Here is a 21433-nt window from a genome sequence, read left to right on the forward strand (position 1 = left end):
TAATGTGCAAAAATTTAATGTTGATCAAAGTTAGCCCGGTGATCAATGTTACCCCGTTTTACGGTACTCACACGGTGATCTCGATTCATGGTTTGCAAATTTGAAGGCAAGGATATTTTTTTCGTAAGGGCGGCTCTTGTTTACAACTTCTGGTTGTTCATCATTTTTCATTCCGCCTACTTTTAAAAGGATAACCCGTAAATTATTTCAAATAGATGTTTCAAATACCATTAAATAAGAAACAGCCATGGTACAAAGGTAAGGTGCTCAGCTTTCATCCCGCAGGTTCAAGTTCAACTCTATATGCAGGAAAATTTTTCAAGTAAGTTTAAAATTGCTGGAAATAGAATCAAATATAAATACAGTTGCGTTCAAAAAAGAATGAAATCGCGTGAAGCTTCGCACCCATTTCCACCTTTAACAAGCTGCCATTTCTCTCTCGGTTTATATTTGTTCATGAAAATTTCACACAATCTAGTTCCACTATCCAACTAACACTCCACAAAATTTGAAGTCTTTACAATGACGGGAAACAAAGATACAGCTATTCCCGTAAAAAAGGGAAATTTAGAACTGCTTCACTAAATTTGCTGTATCTTTGACAATTTTCATTGAAAAATCTTGAAATTTGGTCCAAAGATGTAAAAATGTTTGATCTAATACCAGGCCAAATTTCGTCAAAATCGATGAACGTGATCAAAAATGGTGCAGGATTGAAAATGAGGTTCATTATCGCCCAGCAGACGATTTCATTCTTTTTTGGACGGATGTTTGTATGGAAAACATCGTAATCCATGTATTCTTGGTTTTTCTTTCACAAAACCAACATTTATTACAAAGTATGTTGTAAATTGATAGGAACTTCATCCTTGCTTTGTTAAGAAATAGCAATTGTTCCTACAGAGCTGGTATTGAAACAAAAGAGCGAATAGAACATTTGCTTTAATTGTGGATCAAATTTATTTGTCGGTATAATTAGCAGGTCATTACTGAAACTCTGTTCTTTTTATTTTGAACCCTGTTGGAACATTTTCTCTTTCGAAACAAAGTACGAATGATGTTTTTGGCTATTTACAACATTCTTTGTGATCAATTTTTGTTTTGTTAAAGAAAAAACCAAGAATACATGGATTACGATGTTTTCCATACAAACATCCGTCCAAAAAAGAATGAAATCGTCTGCTGGGCGATAATGAACCTCATTTTCAATCCGGCACCATTTTTGATCACGTTCATTGATTTTGACGAAACTTGGCCTGGTATTAGATCAAACATTTTTACATATTTGGACCAAATTTCAAGATTTTTCAATGAAAATTGTCAAAGATACAGCAAATTTAGTGAAGCAGTTCTAAATTTCCCTTTTTAACGGGAATAGCTGTATTTTTGTTCCCCGTCATTGTTTAGACTTCAAATTTTGTGGAGTGTTAGTTGGATAGTGGAACTAGAATGTGTGAAATTTTCATGAAAAAATATAAACCGAGAGAGAAATGGCAGCTTGTCAAAGTTGGAAGTGGGTGCGCAGCTTCACATGATTTCATTCTTTTTTGAACGCAACTGTAACAATAAAGATTAAAGCAAATCAGAATTCAAAGCAATAAAAACGGATTAAAAAAGCGCTTTTGTATGCCATGACTGAGATTCGATCTCATGACTTCTGGCTTAGAACACTTAAACGCTATCCTCTAGACCACGGTCATCGGCGGCTTAAAAAAGAAAAAAAAAAATTAAACGAAATATCACCAAATCTAGTGATGTGAAAACATTTTGCAATAGAAATTTACTTCAAATCCAGATCTAACATGAATAAGGTAAAGGTAAGATAAATCCGGTTCTGGCTGTTACTTTGACTTAAAATTACAGCTTCAATAGCCCAAGAAAAATCCGTGCAAATTCGACCGAATTTCTGAAAAACGGGCCCCAGAAAGTCGATTTTTGGTCAATTTTTTTTACGAGATGACATTATATTCCGACGTTTTATAAGTCATTGATAGTACCATTATCACCACCACCAGCGGCAACATCACCACCTTCAAGTCAAAAAACGTCCAGAAGGAGTTGCATTTTTAAGTCAGTTTTTCCGGCCACTTCTGAACGTTCTTGATCCATTTTCAAAATTCGATGCACCAAGCATTTTTTACCCCAATGGTCTCGCATGATTATATAAAACAAATCCTTGGATCAAAGTTAGCAACGCTGAAACATTGAAAATATGTTGATCAACAACACATCTGTCTTCTGTTAACTGTTGAAGGTTTATCATGGCTCAAGATACGATAGCCAAGTTCTGGGTAGCCACTCAAAAGGAGCTGCAAGATGTCCTCCTTCAGGAGCAGCTTGTTCAGCGTTTCGAACCGACTAAGGAAACGCAACTGGTGCATGAAATAATGTCGGAGCTGTACACTCGCTATGTTCCCTTGTGTATTATGTTGAACCGCTGCTACGATCAGATTCTGCAGGTGCAAAAACGAGAGGTGGTCGAAAAGTTGACCGCGGCAGCCAACCGAAGAATGTTGGAGTTGCTGAACAAGATCAAGCAAATGGAGCTCAGTGAGTTCACCTATCTCGATGGCACTCTTCGGGAAAGACATCTTATTCCGGAAGATATTCAGGTAGTGCGACCGTGTTTCTTCCCATTCGAAAGATCTTCTGAGCATCTTTCCATGATCAGTAGCCACTCGCTTGAACCGGTTTCAAGTGATACTGATACGGAAATCAGCTCCAGCGAAGAAAGCGCCGATGATGAACCACCTCCGGACCCTCGGAGACCTTACATCAAACGAGATCGTGTTAAAGAGAAACGTGTCGCCGCCTTAAATATGGTGTTGGCCCATGAAAAAGCTCGACAAGCGCGCCTTATGAAGTTTTACTTTGAATTTCATCCGAAACAGTTCTACCCTAAGCCGAGGGAAGACGAATTGCTAGATATCGATTATGAGTTCTTCCATCGACCGGATCAGTACATGCTTATTCCTATCAAGCGTACCGTCTTCACGTGGGACTATCGGTTGAAGAAGAAAGATGTCGTTGAGTTTCCCTACTACGCTCCGCCTGGCTGGGTTGATCCAGCCGCTCCGGGGTAAGTGCACTTCAACATGGCCAAAAAACTCTCTCGATTGAACCTTATCTTCAATTATAGCCGAAAATCAAGAGCCATATCAGTTGCCCAGTGGAAACTGGAACAGATAATGCCCAAAGTTTTGGAATCGGAAGAAGAAACGGCATCTGTCAATGAAGAGGAAATTGAAGAGCTTGTTCAAAGTATTATCCGGAACAGGATGGCTAGGAAAATTCAGCGCTATTGGAAGAGTTATAGGGAAAGAAAAGAGAAAATTCGTATTCGCTATGAGAAATCGTTATTTCTGGGTCTAATGGATCCGATGGAACGCGGTCCGAATCTAATGGAACGCATCGAGAAAGCGGAAATAGAGAGACGGAAACGAAAACCTGAATTCGATGAGGCATTTCTGCAGGCGATCGTAGACGAGAGGGCCCGAATTCTGCAACAGAAATCACCCTGGATTATGGAAGACATTTCGGACCACATTCGTGCGTGGTTCACAGAGTTCTACCAAATAGCGGGCGCTTTCGATCGATATCCAGAAGAATGGGAAGGTGGGACGCTGCTGGTGGTCAAAGGAGAAACAATGACCCCGGATGAGTATTTGGAATCCGAAAGAAAGAAAGCGTTGGAAAAGTTGAAAACTGCCGACCAGAAGCGCAAGGAAGCCGAAGCTAAGAAAAAAGCCAAAGAACTGGAAAAGGAGAAAAAGAAAGAAGAGAAGGAACGTTTGAGGGAACTAAGGCGGGAAGAGAAAGAACGCGAAAAACGCGAAGGAAAGTCATATGACTTCCGGAAGCCCGAATTTGCTACAAACGCTTACAGTAAACTTTTATATTATCTTTTTTTTATATATTGAAATAATTTTTACTCCTCAGTTACTTTGGAAGAAACGATCGCTCGCTATAAAAAGGATTGGTATTTTATTGACGAGCTGGGGAACCGAGATGAGCTTCCCATCATGGAGTGGATTACATTGGAAAAATTTGCCGAAGTGCATCAGGAGCTGAGGCCATTGGTAGATGAAGTGCTTCGTGGTGAACGAGAACTGCTGCAGAAGGCTCTTTGTAAAGATAACAAGAAGAAATACAAAGCACCAAAACCGAAGAAGCAAAAGAAAGGCAAAGGTAAAGGTAAAGGCAAGGGTAAGAAAAAGAAGGAACCTGTTGATTTAACCGGTGATAGGACTATTGACTCTCTGTATGAGGAGCTGATAGAACTGAACATTTTAAGAACTTACAAAAAACGTAAAATTGATGATTTTATCGGAGATTTTAACTATGCTTCTTATGAAAAGCGGAATTATTTGGAGCAAGATCCGGCACCGGGTATGGGCGAGGTCCGAAATATTTTAAGGTCATGGTTGTTCGGAATGGGTCCTGTTGACCTGCCCAGACCGAAATCTTTCTGTCTAGTGGGCGCTCCAGGGTATGGTAAAACCATGCTTATGGAAGCAATCTGTAGCGAGACGGATTCCGTTTTGTTCAAGCTAGACGCAACTACAGCTGCTCCGATTCCGGCTGCAGAATTACCTCTCCTGATGCACAAAATTCTGAAAATGGCACGTATCCTCCAACCGGCAGTTATTTTCATCAAGGAAGCTCATCAGATATTCTACAAAAAAGTTCCCCCCGATGAGAAAGAACTTGATCCCACCAAACTGAGCAAGGATCTGTTCAAAAGGCTCATCAAACCGATTAAGAAGACGGAGAAGATACTGATCGTTGGAACGTCCAGCCAGCCGTGGAACAGCAAAGTTCCTAAATTGAAAAAGTGTTTCGAAAAATTTCTGATCCTACCGAAAACGGAATACGGCACCACCCAGCTGCTGTGGCGTTATGCCCTGAATCGTAAGGTTGGCATTCCGAAGGACTTTGACCTGTCTGCCCTGTCTTTGGTCACCAAAGGGATTGCGCCGAAGCAGATTCTCGACTGCGTCAACCGAGTTTTGAATATTCGCAGACGCATGAGGTGAGCACATGTTGATAATTGATTACATATTTACATTATTGTCTGTTGTTTTTACATGTGGTGTATGTATCACGTTGTGTTGAAGTTTATCTGAATTGAGCACGTGGTGTATCTTTTTCTGTCCTTGGTTTAGCAAATCTGCTGCTTAGAGTATCAGCAGCGGTCAGGTGTCAAAGCTATAATAACACTCCATTTTGACACTTCGACGGCGCACCGCAAGGTTTCAAACCAGGTGTTATTTTGCTCCTGGGTGTTAAAAAAGCGAGCCAGGAGTCAAATATGAATACCGACCAGCTCCTGATTTGACAGGTGCTAAAGTGTCTAGGGAAAATTTAGAAGAGAAAATAGCAACAAACAACAACAACACCTATCGATGCGTCACCAGTGGCAAAAATGGAAACCAGTTTAGCACTTACCGGTGCGCAAATAAGCTGCTAAAGCTAAAATAAGACCGAAAATTTGTCCCGGGTTAACACCTGGGATAGCACCTACCGGTACTGGTGCTCTTACACCTGGGGGAGGAAGACTAAATAAAAAAAGAAAAAAATCTTTCAAACGTCAAATTTCTCTCATCAATCTACCGACCAGTGCCGAACCAGGAGGTTCAAAATTTTACTTTCTTACTTAGTGATTTTTAATAGAACTTGTTTGATGCTGAAAAGCACTTGATTTGCATAAAACAATGATTTAATTAGGTTTTGTTTTGCTCTGGAAAATTCTTGTATGATATATCGTATTAAGTCGCTCAAATTTCGTCAAAGTTTTGAAGCTGATAAATAAAAATGGTTTGATTAATTGTTGTTCTAAAAATTTAGCTAAATCTAAATTTAGCACCCAAATAACTGAGTTACATGACTCGCAACACGAAACTGATCATCTAAAGTTAAAATTTTAACGAATACAAATCTTTTCAACAATTGCTGGCTTTTTGCCGAACAGTAAAAAAACGATGCAGAAAATTTCAGTCTTCCTCCCCCAGGCTTACACCTCACAAATAAACAAGCAAAACAAATCAAACATAATCCCAAGATAGAATGTCAATTGACTACAGTAAGGTTTTTTTTACACAGATATACGTACCGCGTAAAAAAACCGTGCAAAAAAACGTGTTAATTCCCGAAAACCCTGTAAAAAAACCGTGCTAATTCCCGAAAACCGTGTAAAAAAAACCATTCAAATTCTGCAGCTCTGAAGTTTTGACACTTAAGACCTGAGACCTGAGACTTGAGACTTGAGACCTGAGACTTGAGAATGTAGACTAGAGACATGAGACCTGAGGCCTGAAGAATGAGACCAAAGACATGGTACATGAGACGTCGTGAGACATGAGACTTAAGACATGACACCTGAGACCTGAGACCTGAGACATGAGACCTGAGGCATGAGACAAGAGCCATGAGAGATTAGACCTGAGACATGAGATATTAGACCTGAGACAAGCTACTTGTGTTATTACCGCGAAAAATTAGTTTAGCTCCGATTTCAACTTGCGACCCCACCTTAAGTCTTATGTCTTATGCCTCATGTCTCATGTCCCATTTCTCAAGTCTAAAGTCTCATGTTTCATGTCTCAGGTCTCAAGTCTCAGGTCTCAGGTCCCAGGTCTCAGGTCCCAGGTCTCAGATCTCATGTATCATGTTCTTAGTCTCAGAGCTAAGATTTTCCCATCTTCAAAAAGATTCTAAGTGTTTTCCTTTGAAAAGGAATTAAATTATTTTCTCTCAAAAACCGTGTTAATTCCCGAAAACCTTGTAAAAAAAAACCGTGTAAAAAAAACGCGTAAAAAAACCGTGTAAAAAACCTTGGTGTATTTTGGTTGTGTTAGTTCTTATTTTACAGTTTAAAGTGCAAAAAGACAAAAAGTTTTTTCTAAAACATGTTGTTATTGCATACTTAAAGGCGATATTTTTTTAAATTCAAGAGATAATAAATTTTTAGATCCTGTTTACCAGACAAATCCTTCCTTTGTCACTCGTAGTCAGAAAATCGCGAGGGGGGGTAAATAAAAAGTTATGCAAAAACAAATAAATTGCACGAAAGCTTGTATGCAACTAAATTGCATACTATATCATTGCACAAAACCTATAAATCAAGTAATTTTTTATTGAAAAATTCAATAAAATCCAAAAGGTGAAATAACTCCCATCTTCCAAAATTTGTTTTGTGGTCTTTGAATGTTTAGAATATTTGAATTTTTCACGAAATTAAAATAAAATACTTTCAATCTTTATTTAATTCTCCCCTTCGGGTTTTTGGAAATTTCGAAGGAAGGGGAGGGGGGGGGGGGGTTTATAAAAGAAGAAATTTGATATTTGTTCCAGTTTTATTGGATTAATATTAGTAATTTAGTAATAAGCACACGCAGCGAAAAGGTTTTTTATTTCAAAGGAAAGTGCCGCAAAAACATAGGATTTTTTCCTTTGGTTTTGGGACAAATAAAAATTGTTTTGGTTCAAAAGCATTTTCCTTTGTTTCAAAGAATTTTTCTTTTGAAAAATCTTTGAATCAAAATCTTAATACTTTGAAACAAAAAACAGTTTCATTTGATACAAAGTTGTTTTCGTTCGCCATAATGCTATTTAGATTTAGATTTAAAAAGATTGGTTCATTGAACCATTTTCCATTCATTCCAATTAGAGGACATATTTCCTGTTGTTTGAAATTCCTATTAGGAATTTCAAAAAATAAAAAGAAAGAAATTTATATGTTAAATTTATTTTTATTTACAACAGATGAAACACTTGGTCACAAACTAGTTCACTAAAATCGATCCGGTCCAAATTTTTGTCGACCTGTCCGCTGGATTTGGAGCGGTGTCATCGTGCGCAGCTTTCATCTCGGTTAAGGCATCCACGGAAACCATCCTTCGGCTCTGGTTCTGTAAAAACGCAATCACTTATAGAAAATCTTCGATATTCACTCTTTAATTAACATACTTACCATACTTCATCCTGAATCCTTCTAATATAGCTAACTCTGACCTAAACATTTTCACACGACCGGCCCAACTTGATTCGATTTTTCGGTTTTGTATTCTTCTTGCAAGGCAAATCAAAATATCTTTTGAATCTAAGGCTGAAGTTTTTATTTAAAGGAATCATTTCTTCAAGTTAAAAACATTTTCCTTTGGTTAAAAAAAAAAGTTGACTTTGTTTTAAAAGAAATAAGCTCAATTAACATTTATTTAGAATCAAAGTATTTGCTTAAATTCAAAATCCAAAAATATTTAGTTCAAAGAGTTAATTCTTTGTTTCAAAAAATATTTTTTTGAATCAAAAACAAAAGTTTTTGGTTCAAATAAAACAGGAGTTAGATTCAAAAAAATGAATGTTTTGAAACAAAATCATTTTTGTTCTGGTTCAAAAGCCTCGTTTTCTCTGCGTGCAATGATTACGATCAATTCAGAACAAAAATATAACTTTTTGAACATTTTAGAAAAGGGTCTGGAAAAAATCTGAGTTTACTATTGCCTTCAAAAAATGTAAAACGTATTTTTTTCTTTATTTACTATTTTTTTGCGAACAAAACGAAAATTTTTGGACAAGTTTTTCGAGGTTTCACTAATCCGAGGTGGCCCTTCTCCCCGACTATCACGGATAAGCAAAGCAAAGCCAAACTTGGATGTCTTTTATTAAGTAAATTTTTACTACTGGAAAATCCGGGATTGAGGTCAAAATTTTCATTGGAGCCTCACATATTTTTACATGGCCGAAAAGATGTATTTTTGACCATTTACAGCAAAATTATCAAAAACTATAAACAATTTAAAAATTTGCGTCCGCGTAAATCTTCTGGATTTGCTTTTAGTTTTATTTTTATCATATTTTTGTAAAGTATTGCAAGTTGCAACGCTTATGTAATTAAACCAGTAGAATCGGTATGAAATTGGCTTGTGTTGAATATAAATTTATTGCGGAAATCTTGAGTTAATGTACTCAAAATTAGGTGCAAAGTTGAATTTTAGTGCAAGAAAATCTGAGAAATTGCAAATTGACAAAGGCTTCTAAAACAGCTACCTTTGAAAATTCGTCAAAAATTCAGTTTATTGATTGAAAAGTACGGTTTTCACACCACTTTTTTACATTTTTTGATGTCATGATCTTAATAAAAAAAAATCAAAAATTAAGTCCTTATATGCAGCGTATAGCTTCTAACTTCAGCTTTCTTGAACACTGAGTGAAATTTTATTTGGGCATTCTGTAGCTGAACTACAGTTTTTCCGAAGCATTTATTTTCGTTTTTTTTTCAATTTGAACTTTAAATAACGGAAAACTGATTAAAGTCGTTTTAACATCTGTATGTCATTCGCAACTTTTATTAACGATGCAGTTGGCGGACAGTCATTGAAAAAAATTGAAGTGTGGTAGCTGATTAATGTCTGGGAAACATATTTGAGTTACATTACGGAGTACCAAAACTAGTATGGAGTGTCAAATTGCCACTCCAGGGACTGTAAAGGGTAAAAATTTCAGGGACGGACTAAACCCTCAGTTTGTGTAAACTATTTACAGACAAGTTGAACAAAAGGAGTCCCAAACTGCTGCCTTGTGGCACTAGAAAATAGTGTTTCTCAAATCATCTGTCGAATGATTTATTTAGACAAAGTGTTTTTTATTCACAAGATACCTAAAGAAGAAATAATGGGAAAAACCTCTGATTTCGTAAATGTAATGAGTTGTCGTTTGTGTCAAAAGTTTTTTTTGTATTCAATCTACTAGAAACCTCAATAGTCGTAACGATTGTATCACTGACTCTTAAACGTATTTCTAATTTCAGTTTATCACGGCACCCTATAACTGCCAATGAGCTGCTCGATTACTTTTTGAACAAAAACCCAGCCGAATATCCCATCACTGATAAGGTTTGTCAATACTGTTGAAGAACCCTTAAACTTTGAATTGATCATTTCTACAACTTTTTTTTTCAGGAATACGATAAATATTTAAAATTCTACCGCAAAGTAGACGCCTTGGAAAAGAAACGCGCCAAAATGATCAAAGCCCGAGAGGAAGCAAAATTGAAAGTGAAGGGGAAAAAGAAATAGTTGAGTTTTCGGATTTAATAAAAAAAAAAGATATTTTTTCTTCAAAAATGACTGAAAGTCTATTATTGTACATTCGTTTATCAATGTATGGCAACCAAAATAAATTTAGACACTAGGAAAGATTGCAAATGAAGAAGAAAAAAAAGCGTTTTGTAATGGTCAAATTCCGACAGCTTGTAACAAAATACATAGAAAAGATAACACGCGACCAGTTGAACAACGAATTAAAAAAAAAAAACAAAATTTACAGAGAAGAAGAGGAATATAACAACCCAATGAAGGGTGCGTCATCGGAATCGTCCTCCTACTACATGTAAATAAGAAAATCTTTGCGCCCGGTAACAGATTCCGCCAGCCGCTTGCCAGCCTCGGTTGGAGCACTGAACGCGATCTCGTCGTAGCTTAGCGGATACCCAAAAATGTAGTGCGATTTCATCACAGTCAGCAGCGTTCGGGCTATTCCGTGACCCCGGTAGTTGGGTGACACCCATATCCTGGATACGCCACATCTGCAAGGAGTAAAAGAAAATAGAATTTACTGGACGAGATTTGTAAAACACAAGAAAGACATCTTACTTGGTGGGGTAGGTTTCCATGGTGCAGCAATCGATCGATCCTTCAATGCCCTCGATCGTGAGTAAACGATTGGCCTGTTGCAATGGCTGTATTACACAAATCCCCAGCACAATGGACCTGGCAACGGCCAGATAAACTACGGAGCCCATCACCAGTTGAGTTGGTTCGACATATCCCAGCTCTCGATCTACAACGCTCAAAATTTCCTGGATCTTCTGCAGTTTTTGTCGTGTTTCGGCCATCGTCACCGCTAAAATTCTACCACTGACGTCCCATTCGGGAACAGTGGCCACTACAGGTTCCTGGGTCCAGCCGGCAAATTTCAGAAGATGCAACGACTGGTGATAGTTTTGATGGATCAATTCTTCTTCTGGTTCATGCACTGTATACATCAGATCGCACTGTGGACATTGAACTGCACCATACTCCTTCTGACCTGCATCGATCTGGTATTGGTTGGATCCGTTCGGCCTCCAGGATGAAGCTTTAAGGCGATTTTTGACCCTCCGTCTCGCAGGATCAAACAATCCGTGGAAACTTAATTCCTGGGCTGCATCAGCTATCGTGCGTTGATGATCTTTGTAGAAAATTGGGAACATCTTCTGCGCGGGGTCTTCTTGAACTTGACCTGAAATCATAGATCTTAATTAATACAATCTTTCGTTACATTCTTAATATTCACCGTTTTCGATAATGCTACCCATTTGACCCTCAGAGGACTGTTGGTTAACACCTCCGATAAGCTGCTCCCGGGAAACACTTTCGCTTGAAGCACTAGAACTTGCACCGCAATTGAGCAACGGTGATAATCGATCCACGTAGATCACGTTTGCTTGCAGTGGTATCGGTTCATCGTTGCTCACCTCCCCGGCCATCCCTTCGGCGTTGATAATCTCAATCTCGACCGTTCTCGATTGTTCCGGCTCCGGAGCGGCTTGTTCCGGTGGAACTATTGGGTCCTCCTGTTCCATCATCGTTAGCAGGTTCATTTGCGGAAGGCTCTGGGGAAGGCTGCTGCTCGGCCAGCAGCTCGACGATTCTGATTGACTTGGTGGGCATAGTTTGCTTATGATATCATCAACCTCCAGTCGTTCGGATTCGAAATCAAAATCTTCAATGGAAGGGAGTATTGAAAGGTCAAAAGGTCAAGCGATAATATAGAAGATTTAATGTATCTAATAATAAATTGTATGTTATACCTACCAAATTGGTCACAAAACACTACGGGTCATGCAATATTACAAAATAATACAAAATTACGAAAGTTATTTTAATATCAACATAATTAAATAGATCTATAATACTACGTGTTAAAATTTTTAGATAAAAACTGAACATTTAGTCTCAGGTTGAAGTTTTAAATAAATTAATACAGTATTCAGATTGCAAATTACCTATAAATGTAGATTTCAGGTTCACAAATTAAATGCAGATTCAGAATTCGAGATTCAGTCTAGGAGTTTCGGTTCAGATTTCAAAATAAGCATTCCGATTCAGATTCATAATTTACAGTCAGATATCATAAAGGGGGTCCACGATGAAATTGCCACACCATGAAATTGCTATAACTTTTTAACCTTTGAGTAGAATTGATGAAAATTTGGGTGGATTTAGTTCATAGTGCATTGTTTACATCCTGCAAGTTTCAAGGTCCTGTGATAAAACTCGCGGAAATGGAGTCGAAAGAACAGCTCGTACGAGATAAAATCTTGCGCATTCATCACGAGAACAAGGATCTCTCGCATCGTTCCATCGCTAAAACGTTGGGAATCGCGAATTCTACGGTGTCGCGAGTGATTAAGAGGTTCGAGGAACGATTGACCACCGATCGGAAGCCCAGAAGTGAAGGATAAAGTAAAGTAAAGTTGAATGCTGCATCATGGACGACGAAACATATGTGAAGGCCGACTTTAAACAGATCCCCGGCAAGTTTTTCACGGCCAAGGATAAGTTCAGCGTGTCCGAAGCATGTCCGCACTCAGAAGATGTCCCAATTTGCGAAGAAATTCCTGGTTTGGCAAGCCATCTGCACGTGCGGGAAGCGGAGTGCACCTTTCGTGACCCAGGACACGATGAATAACACGGAGAAAAAAGACGACAGTTAGTTGTTCCAATTATTTCAGCTTGTTATACCAATAATCAAAATGCAGTTGATTTTTTCGCATTCAACTTCTTATATAATAGATTCAACTACAAACTTCTAATTACCCTCACGCAATCAACTATCAATATAATACATTCAACTGTATGATTTATTTTATGCATTCAACTATAAATACAATAGATTCAACTACAAACTGCTGATTGACCTTATGCAATCAACTTTGAATATAATAGATTCAATTGTAATGGTATAATTGATTCAATTGTAATTGTATAATTGATTCAACTGTAGATATGATTGATTCAACTACAATTGTATGATTGATTTTAGGCATTCAACTATAAATAAAATAGATTCAACTGTAGTGGTATAATTGATTCAATTGTAAATATGATAGATTCAACTGTAGTGGTATAAATGATTCAATTGTCACTATGATAGATTCAACTACAAATGTATGATTGATTCTAGGTTTTGAACTATAAATATAGTAAATAAAATTATATTATAATGATTGATTGTGTGATACTTGAATAAAAATATATTTACATAAGTGAAGTCAGAGTGCTTTCAGCAGCAGGTGGCTGGGTGTTTACCAATGGCAAAAACAAAAGGTAATTAGCAAAGATGCATACATTTGCTTTTTTTTAAATAAACTTGTGGCAAATTTTTTCCTCCCTTTAGGTGAATTCAATCCAGATGCGGCAACAGCTCAAATCAAAACGAAGGAATCGATGCCGGTGGAGGAATTGTTGGACATTCCGGTTGGGTGGCACCGATTGTCGTTGTCCGGCTCGAAATGGTCCTCGTTGGCCACCAGGGAGCGAAGGCGCTGGTTGTCGCACCAACTACGGCAAGTAGTGTGTCCTGAGTAGCACGACGGGTGAGATTTTTAAATTTATTTGCTTTATAATGAAGCACCACAATTTAACATAATTTAGTTTTCTTGTTTACCGTCGCCGGGATCCTCGGACAGGGTAAAGACAACCCGGTTCATCTGTTGGATGTGCATCTCATTTGATGGCGGTGGGGACCGGTTCCGAGAAGATGAGATGGTGGAAGATTTTAGTCACCGTCTGCCGGAAGCCAAAATAACTCCGTGAGTCTTGTCCCATTTTTATTAAATCAGTGATAGATAAGATTTTTTTGCTGGAAATCATCCGCAAATCTAAGGTCAGGTCATGACGAATGAGTGATTTAAAATAAATTTAAAAATAACTAGGTAAATAAAATTAATTTTGATGTAGCGACAGAAAACAACTTAAAGCCAACTGTATTATAGTAATCCTTATAATATACATATAGTTGAATACAAAAAATCAATCATATAGATATAGTTGAATCTATAATATTTATGATTGAATCAATTATATTAGTATAGTTGAATCTACTATACTTATCGTTAAGTGCATAGAATCAATCATATGATTATAGTTGAATTTATCATATGTATAGTTGAAAGCACAAAATCAATCATACGGCTATAATTGAATCTATCATATGTATAGTTGAATGCAAAAAATCAACCAGATCATCTATTATATATATAGTTCAAAGTTTAATATTTATAGTTAGCCGAGAATTAATCAGAAATATAGTTCAATATAGGCGGAATATAGTTGGAAAAACTATACTTTATTCTCCGTGAACAGACACTTGTACATGAAAGAGTGCCTCCAGAAGCGGCTGCTTCCTCTCCTGGAGGCCCACAACGTCCCAACAATCTTCTGGCCGGATTTGGCCTCATGACACTACTCCAAGAACGTGCTGAAGTGGTATGCGGACAATAAGGTCGATTTTGTGCCGAAAATCTTCAACCCTCCCAACACTCCGGAGCTCCGCCCCATCGAGAAGTACTGGGCGATTATGAAGCAGTACCTTCTTAAACAACCTAAGGTAATGAAGACAGTCGAGGAACTAAAGAAAGTATGGGTTTATATGCAAAAAACGGTTGATTCACAGGTTGTGCAGGTTATGGCCGGGGATAAGGTCAAGGTGCGGGCATTTGCGGGCCAAATACGAGTAAAATACGAGCATTTGGATACAGAATTATGTCCTGATTTGTACAAAACAGTTCTTGAACAAAAGTACAGGTATATGACCTGTGAAGAGCGGAAAAAAGATTGAATCGCGTAATGGATCAACGGATTGGACAAGCTGATGCCGTGAACTAAATGCTGTCTGGTGTGCTATGAATCCTGTTCAGACTTGCAAGTCACCTAAGAAACAAAATTGCGGGCTCTATCAACAAACTGTTTCCGATCTTTATCAGTCAACACCGTCTACAGGCGATTTCGCTGTGAGTGCAAGGTTGCCGAAATAACAGAAAAATATTTAATTTCAAGAATTTTGAGCAAATTTTAATCACAGAAAACAGAATTTTGAAAATATTCAGAGATTTCAATGTTTTGTTAAATTGTGTACGTATTTGCCAAATTATAAATTTTATGTCAACTTAAATTTTGGACTTCTAATTTTGTATTGGAAAATCATGCTAAGATTGGTAATGTTAATTGATTTTTCTCAAGTGAAATGTGAAAAAACTCATTTCTTCATGAATTTTCAAAGAAATTTATGCTGTTTTATCACAGAAAGGTAAAATCACAGAATATCACAATTTTTTTTCGAAAAAACACAGATTTTTTTTTGGGCAACCTTGTGTGAGTGACGAATGCACACCATTCATAACTCTACCCACTTAACAATCACGCCCCAACACGAAGTTCAACTTTTTCCGACAGGTGATCCGTGAAGAGCAGAAAAAAGATAAGATCGCGTCATGGATCAACGGATTGGACAAGCTGATGCCGTGAACTAAAGGCTGTCTGGTGTGCTATGAATCCTGTTCAGACTTGGAAGTCACTGAAGAAACAAAATTGCGGACTCTTTCAACAAACTGTTTCCTAACTTTATCAGTCAACATTGTCTATATGCGATTTCGCTGTGCGTTAAAAGCTCTACCCAATTTACAATCACGCTTCAACACGAAGGTTAACTTTTTCCGACAAGTGATCACTTTGGGAAAGCAAATTCTGGATCTGGTTCATAGCGACTTGTGCAGGCAATGAACACGGCGGCGCCTGCAGGACGACTGTACGTCCTTACTCTTATCGACGATTACAGCAGTTACACTCAGCTGTATTTTCTAAGCAAGAAGTCTGGTATGTTGGAAACTGTCCAAGATTTTGTCCATGAGATGAAGACGCAATTCGGCCGGCCGCCGATGGTGATCAGGTCCGATCAAGGTAGCGAGTACAGAGGGCATGCGATGGCTAAGTTCCTCAGAAGCGAAGGAATGCTGCAGCAGTTTACAACGGCATACACTCCTCAACAGAACGGTGTCGCGGAGCGAAAGAATCGTTCCTGGTAGAGATGGCGAGGTGTATGCTCCTGGAAGCTGGTATAGAGTATTACTGGGGTAAGGCCATAAACACGGCCAATTATCTCCAGACCAAGTTTCCAATTAAATCGATCCGTCAAACGCCATACGAACTGTGGCATGGAAGCAAGCCTGATATGGAGCATCTGCAAGTTTTTGGTACACATGCGCTTGTGCTGATCCCGAAAGCAACCAGATCAATATCGGAGCCCAAAGCGAAGAAGTCAGCAGCACAAAGCGTGGCGTTTCATCGACAAGAAAACTAAAAAGATGGTCTTCAGCAGAGATGTCCGGTTCCTTACGACACAAGATGGTTCTTCGAAGAGGCTGGAATCTGAAAAAACGAGTTCCAAGAGCTACCACCGGTGGTCTTCAATCCGATTGGCACCATAGAGCATTGATGAAGACAACGATTTCCGAGGTTTTGGTGATACCAATGGCGACGATGATGATCCGCTTGCAGACGAGAATGGATTCAGGAGGAGCAACTCGACGTTCAGGTGGAGCCAGTCGATCTCGAGGAGAAGCAACCGAAATCTACTGAAAAAGTTGTGAGCAGCAGAAAGCGGCCTTCGAAACAATCAACAAAGGGTATCCTACCGAAGCGGTTTTGGGTGGTGGTCGCTCAAGAATCGTCGACTGATCCCAAGAACTATCAGGAAGCCTTGGGTGGTCCGAACAAAGATCAATGGAAAGCAGCCATATCCGAAGAACTCAAATCACTACATCAGAACGGTGTCTGTGAACTTACTGCGTTACTTGGTCAAGGCTTAGATTACGACGAGGGTTTTGCTCCCAGCTACGTTACGCTTACTCCTGCTTACATTGCTGCTCGTCGTGGAATGCGTGGAACGGAGATTTAGATGAAACAATCTACATGAAGTGTCTGCTGGTGTCTCTGCTGCAAAGGGACAGGTGTGTCATCTGCTTCAAAGTCTTTACGGTTTAAAGTAGTCGGTACGATTGTAGATTTACAAGCTGGACAATGTTATGAGCTGGATTCAAACTGTCGGAAGCGGATCCATGCTTCTATGTTCAGAATTGAAACGGGAAGCTGGCCTACATTATCGTATATGTGGACGATATGTTGTACGCAACATCCAGCGAAGTCGAGTATCAACAGATCTTCAAATACTTAGAGACGAGTTTCCAGCTAACGTCGCTTGGAAATGTAAAGCAGTTCTTGATATCAAGGTGATCTGATCAAGGAAAGGTTTCGATCTGGGTCAAAAGGCATACATCGAGAAGCTTGTAGCAATTTTAGTTTCATGCATATATTTAACACGCACTCAATTTCTAAAAGGCCAGATAACTGATACTAAATCCTCTCAGTGAGGGAACATTTTGTGAGGTTTAAAAAAACCCCTCGCGTGGAAATGCGCACGTAAGCACACTTCAAACCGTCAATTGTCAATTGTCGCCACCGTGTAAGAAGAAGGAAAAAGCTAAGAAAAAGTTCTGAAGTGACGTGTAAAAAGGGAAGTCGACGGTGGTGCCGAATCCCGTGCAAGAGAGCGGTCGTCTCGCCTCTCGGGCCGTGAAAATAAGTGCAAGTGCGACTCCGGAAGAAATCCGCTAGAAATCCTTCAGGAGGCATTCGCACCAGATTGAAGGAGACGTCATCTATCACAGCCGCTGGTGAGTTCACACAGCAATACATAATAGCACGTGATAGATAATTTTGTTCTGCTCAAGTTGTTCCCTCGGGATTGGAAACCGAATAGCATTCAGATCGGGACGTAGCAAGCCGTGACAGAAACACATCAAAAGGAAAAATATCCCCGATACAGGGTAAGACCCATAAGAAGTTGAAAGTGGAACGGATTCTTACCGAGCCATGCCCAAAGGGTTTTTGTTTCTTGCCTCTTCTTCCCAGGAGCTGCACACCACGGTGCCGATCCACGTGAAAAAGACCACCGTGCACAAATTTGTTGCCTTTCCTCGGTCAGGCAAATTGACCGTGGAAGACAAAATCGCCAGCGAAGTGGTTTGCACGTGCAGTGTTGGGCGAGGCCTGTCAGCCGCCATCCAGGCCGCCCAACGATATCGTGCAGTCTCGAACGGGACCTGTTAGCAGGAACACAGGGCTCCAGGACAGAGGAAGTTTGTCGTCTGCATCATTCCTGGAACATGCCATCTCGAATTCCAATGACCTTGCCTGTTTCCCTAGGTCGCCCAGGGAGTCGGAGAAGAGGATGCTGAGGACAGTAGCGGCGAAACAGCTCATTGACACTTATCGAAAGATGACATCTGATACACATGCACGTAAGTTAGGCCTATTCTCCAATGAAATTGGTGCGAATAAATGAGATAAGAAAATAATGATTCTCTTCATTTGTGGCGTAACTTAGTAGGTGCGGAGCACATCTTCCTTCAGAAGTTGCACCGCATCTGTAAATAAGAAAGTCCATTACAAGCTCCTGGAGAGGTTCAACCAGAGCGATGCGAAACGGTCAAGAATTCCGATGGATTCAGGCTACATACAACAAAAGGAGGAGACGAAGGATCTTCCCAATTCCGACAAATATCAGAGCCTCGTTAGAAGTTCGCTGTATATGGCGGTGAACACGCGGCCAGACATCGGGATTTGCGCATCGATTCTTGGAAGGAAGGTGTCAACAAAACCAACCAAGGCGAACTGGACGGAGGCAAAGCGAACCCTGCGGTACCGGAAACTGCTTCTTGATTTCGGGGAACAGGTGAAAGGTCCAACTCAAATGAAGGAAGACAATCAGAGCTGCATCAAATTAGTGAACGGAAGTAACGCAAAAAGATCCAAACACGTGGAAACCAAGTACCACTTCATGAATAACTTGGCGGAACGATGCTCGGATTTTACCAGATTTTTGGGTAAAAATACCCGTATTCGCCCGGCCCGGATGCATTTGAAAAAAAAACACCTGGAAAACTCAATTTAGCTTGATCTGGAAACAGGCCTTTGAAGAAAGCGCTGTACGAACTGAGGCAATAGTGTATGCTATGGACTCTAAAAATATCAGTTCAGAGAATATGGTCCGAAAAAGCGTTGAAAAACTTCGAATGGACAACGTTTTGTCTGTGGATTCAGATTGACCAAGCACATGTAATTCCGAGGATTAGCAACATAGGTAAGCAGTTTTATTTCGTTTATGATACTCTGTAGAAGGTATTCATCAATCTGCAAGAACAAAAAACGTAATTGATGGGTTCACTTATTCAAAGCCAATTTCTGGGATGATAAGGCGACTTATCGTTATCGTGGATGAAAAACACAAGGAAACCCTAGGTGCAAAGAATTTTTATTTCTATTAGCGCTTGTCTTGGAGATAATTTTTGAAAAAAAAAAAAACATTCATATAATAAATTTGTGCCTTTTTTGCAAAACTTTAGAACATTACAAAGATAACGTTTTAAATCAATTCTCAACTTTCCCAAAGACCTCGAGTAATTTTGACCGCGAGAAGTTTTCTTTTTGTCAATTTTTTAAGTTTCGCCAAATATGGGAATTTTGACGTAAATATGAAAAGGATTTTTACTTAATGAGATATTTTTTTAAAAGTATAATTTAAAACGTTTAACAGTCTTGAACAAAGTTGTCAAGTGAGCGAAAATCTTTAATATCAAATATTCAAAGACTTTCTTGAACAATGATGCCAGAAATAGTTGTATTCTTATCTATTAATATTTTATAAAAATATAGAATTTATTTGTTCAAAACCTAATAAAACTGAAACTTAAATATATAGGAAAGAAGGTGTTCAGTCCGACAAGCAGTGATGCCACATCTCTATCGGTATTTTGAAACCCAAAAAAATCTTTTATCGGTATGTAAATCCTAAAAATCGGTATGAAAATCGGTATTTGAGGTGGATATTCAAAAATGCTTACATTTTCAACTTCCTAACGTATTTTTCTTTAAATAGAAGCTCGCAATAAACAGCAAATCTAAGAACTCTTATGAATGTTCATTTTTGGTTCAAAACTAGCTGACTAAATGTGTTTTAGCATATATTATTGCATTTTCGAGGTAAATATGGGCCCAAGTTGATGGTCTTCGTTTTATTGATGGATTTTCGCCAATCTGGCCAATTCAGCTTTAAGTATTAGATATGAATTCCAGCGATTAGAAAAAGAAATTATTGCAGAAAGTTGAGAGAGTATTGCATCAATTTTTTTTATAGCCAATAAAAAAAATAATTTTATTCTATGAAAAATCACGCATTAGTCATATGAAAATCCAAGAGTTTTATGCGAAAAATAAATGAGAGATGTGCTTTAAAAGAATGTGTTCTTCCGAAAAAGATTAAAAAACACATAGTTCTACTATAACTGAAACCCATTTTGCCTGGCGTGGTCTTAAATTCTGCGATCTCTGCAGTTTAAGTACTTATGATATAATTTATTTGGCTAACAAGATGCAGAAGGGTTGAAGATTATACCGATGATATTACATACCGTGTATCTGATTGCACTTTAAATCTCGACATACCCCATCTGGCGATGAGTTGAACAAGGATTATGATTATATTCAAACGGTGTAAGTATTTCCTTGAAAAGTTATCATCTCACGAGACAAGAGCTTTAATGCGATCGTCAATTGAGATTGACCTTAAGGAACTTCTATTGGCAGTTACAGAAGGTCAAATATCAGCCTTGAGCTTAGTCCATTGGCTTTGAGGTTAAGTACCATAATAGTGCATCATTCGACAGAACAAAGGAACGAAACAGCCCGGACAACTGAACGAATTATGAGAGCGAGCCGTGGATATCTTTCCAGAATACTTTAAAAGTTGTACAGATCAAAGTTACGCCACGCCAGCTACCGAACTGTCTTCTTTCTACGGGAAATGTTGAAGTGGAATGAATTTTGAGTAAAAATCTTAAAAATCGGTTGAAATCGGTATGTTTTGGTCAAAATTTTGTTCAAAATCGGTATAAATACCGGAAAATCGGTATGTGTGGCATCGCTGCCGACAAGCGGACTGAGAAGGGAGCGAGAGGAGAAGAACGCGAGATGAGCGCCAGCCATTCAGCGAGCAGCAGCCGACGTGAGGAAGGTATAAAAACGCGCGCTACCGCGCGTTGCATCATCTTTTAGGAAGAATGACCGTGGTGTTAAATTCCCGGAAAAAAGCGTTGCATCATCAGTTTGTTCCATCATCGCGGCAACATCGGTCCATCGGAGCGACCAACACTGGAATAAGAGGAAGCCAGCCAGCAAGGAATGGTCTTGTGTGAGACCACCTGAAGCGGAATAGCATCATTGCGCAGCCGGCGCATATGAGAAGAAGTCCCAACTGTATATTCTAAAGTCTAGAA

General features: G+C 38.9%; 2 protein-coding genes across 2 annotated transcripts; one reads left to right on the plus strand and one right to left on the minus strand.

The window, feature by feature from the left end:
- Positions 1-2225: 2225 nt before the first annotated feature.
- On the plus strand, positions 2226-10127 carry LOC129746612 (dynein regulatory complex protein 11). Its single transcript, XM_055740355.1, has 5 exons — positions 2226-3079; positions 3140-3885; positions 3940-5032; positions 9809-9893; positions 9960-10127. The coding sequence occupies exons 1-5, from the start codon at positions 2262-2264 to the stop codon at positions 10074-10076; spliced, it is 2859 nt and encodes a 952-aa protein (XP_055596330.1). The 5' UTR covers positions 2226-2261; the 3' UTR covers positions 10077-10127.
- Positions 10128-10129: 2 nt separating this feature from the next.
- Positions 10130-13030, minus strand: LOC129746613 (N-acetyltransferase eco-like). The gene is made up of 4 exons (XM_055740357.1): positions 11856-13030; positions 11335-11763; positions 10653-11280; positions 10130-10585 (listed from the first exon to the last, which is right to left on the minus strand). The coding sequence occupies exons 2-4, from the start codon at positions 11639-11641 to the stop codon at positions 10384-10386; spliced, it is 1137 nt and encodes a 378-aa protein (XP_055596332.1). The 5' UTR covers positions 11642-11763; positions 11856-13030; the 3' UTR covers positions 10130-10383.
- Between the last annotated feature and the right edge of the window lie 8403 nt (positions 13031-21433).

The sequence above is a fragment of the Uranotaenia lowii genome, chromosome 2 (assembly GCF_029784155.1).
Source record: "Uranotaenia lowii strain MFRU-FL chromosome 2, ASM2978415v1, whole genome shotgun sequence".
NCBI classification, from domain to species: Eukaryota; Metazoa; Arthropoda; class Insecta; order Diptera; family Culicidae; genus Uranotaenia; species Uranotaenia lowii.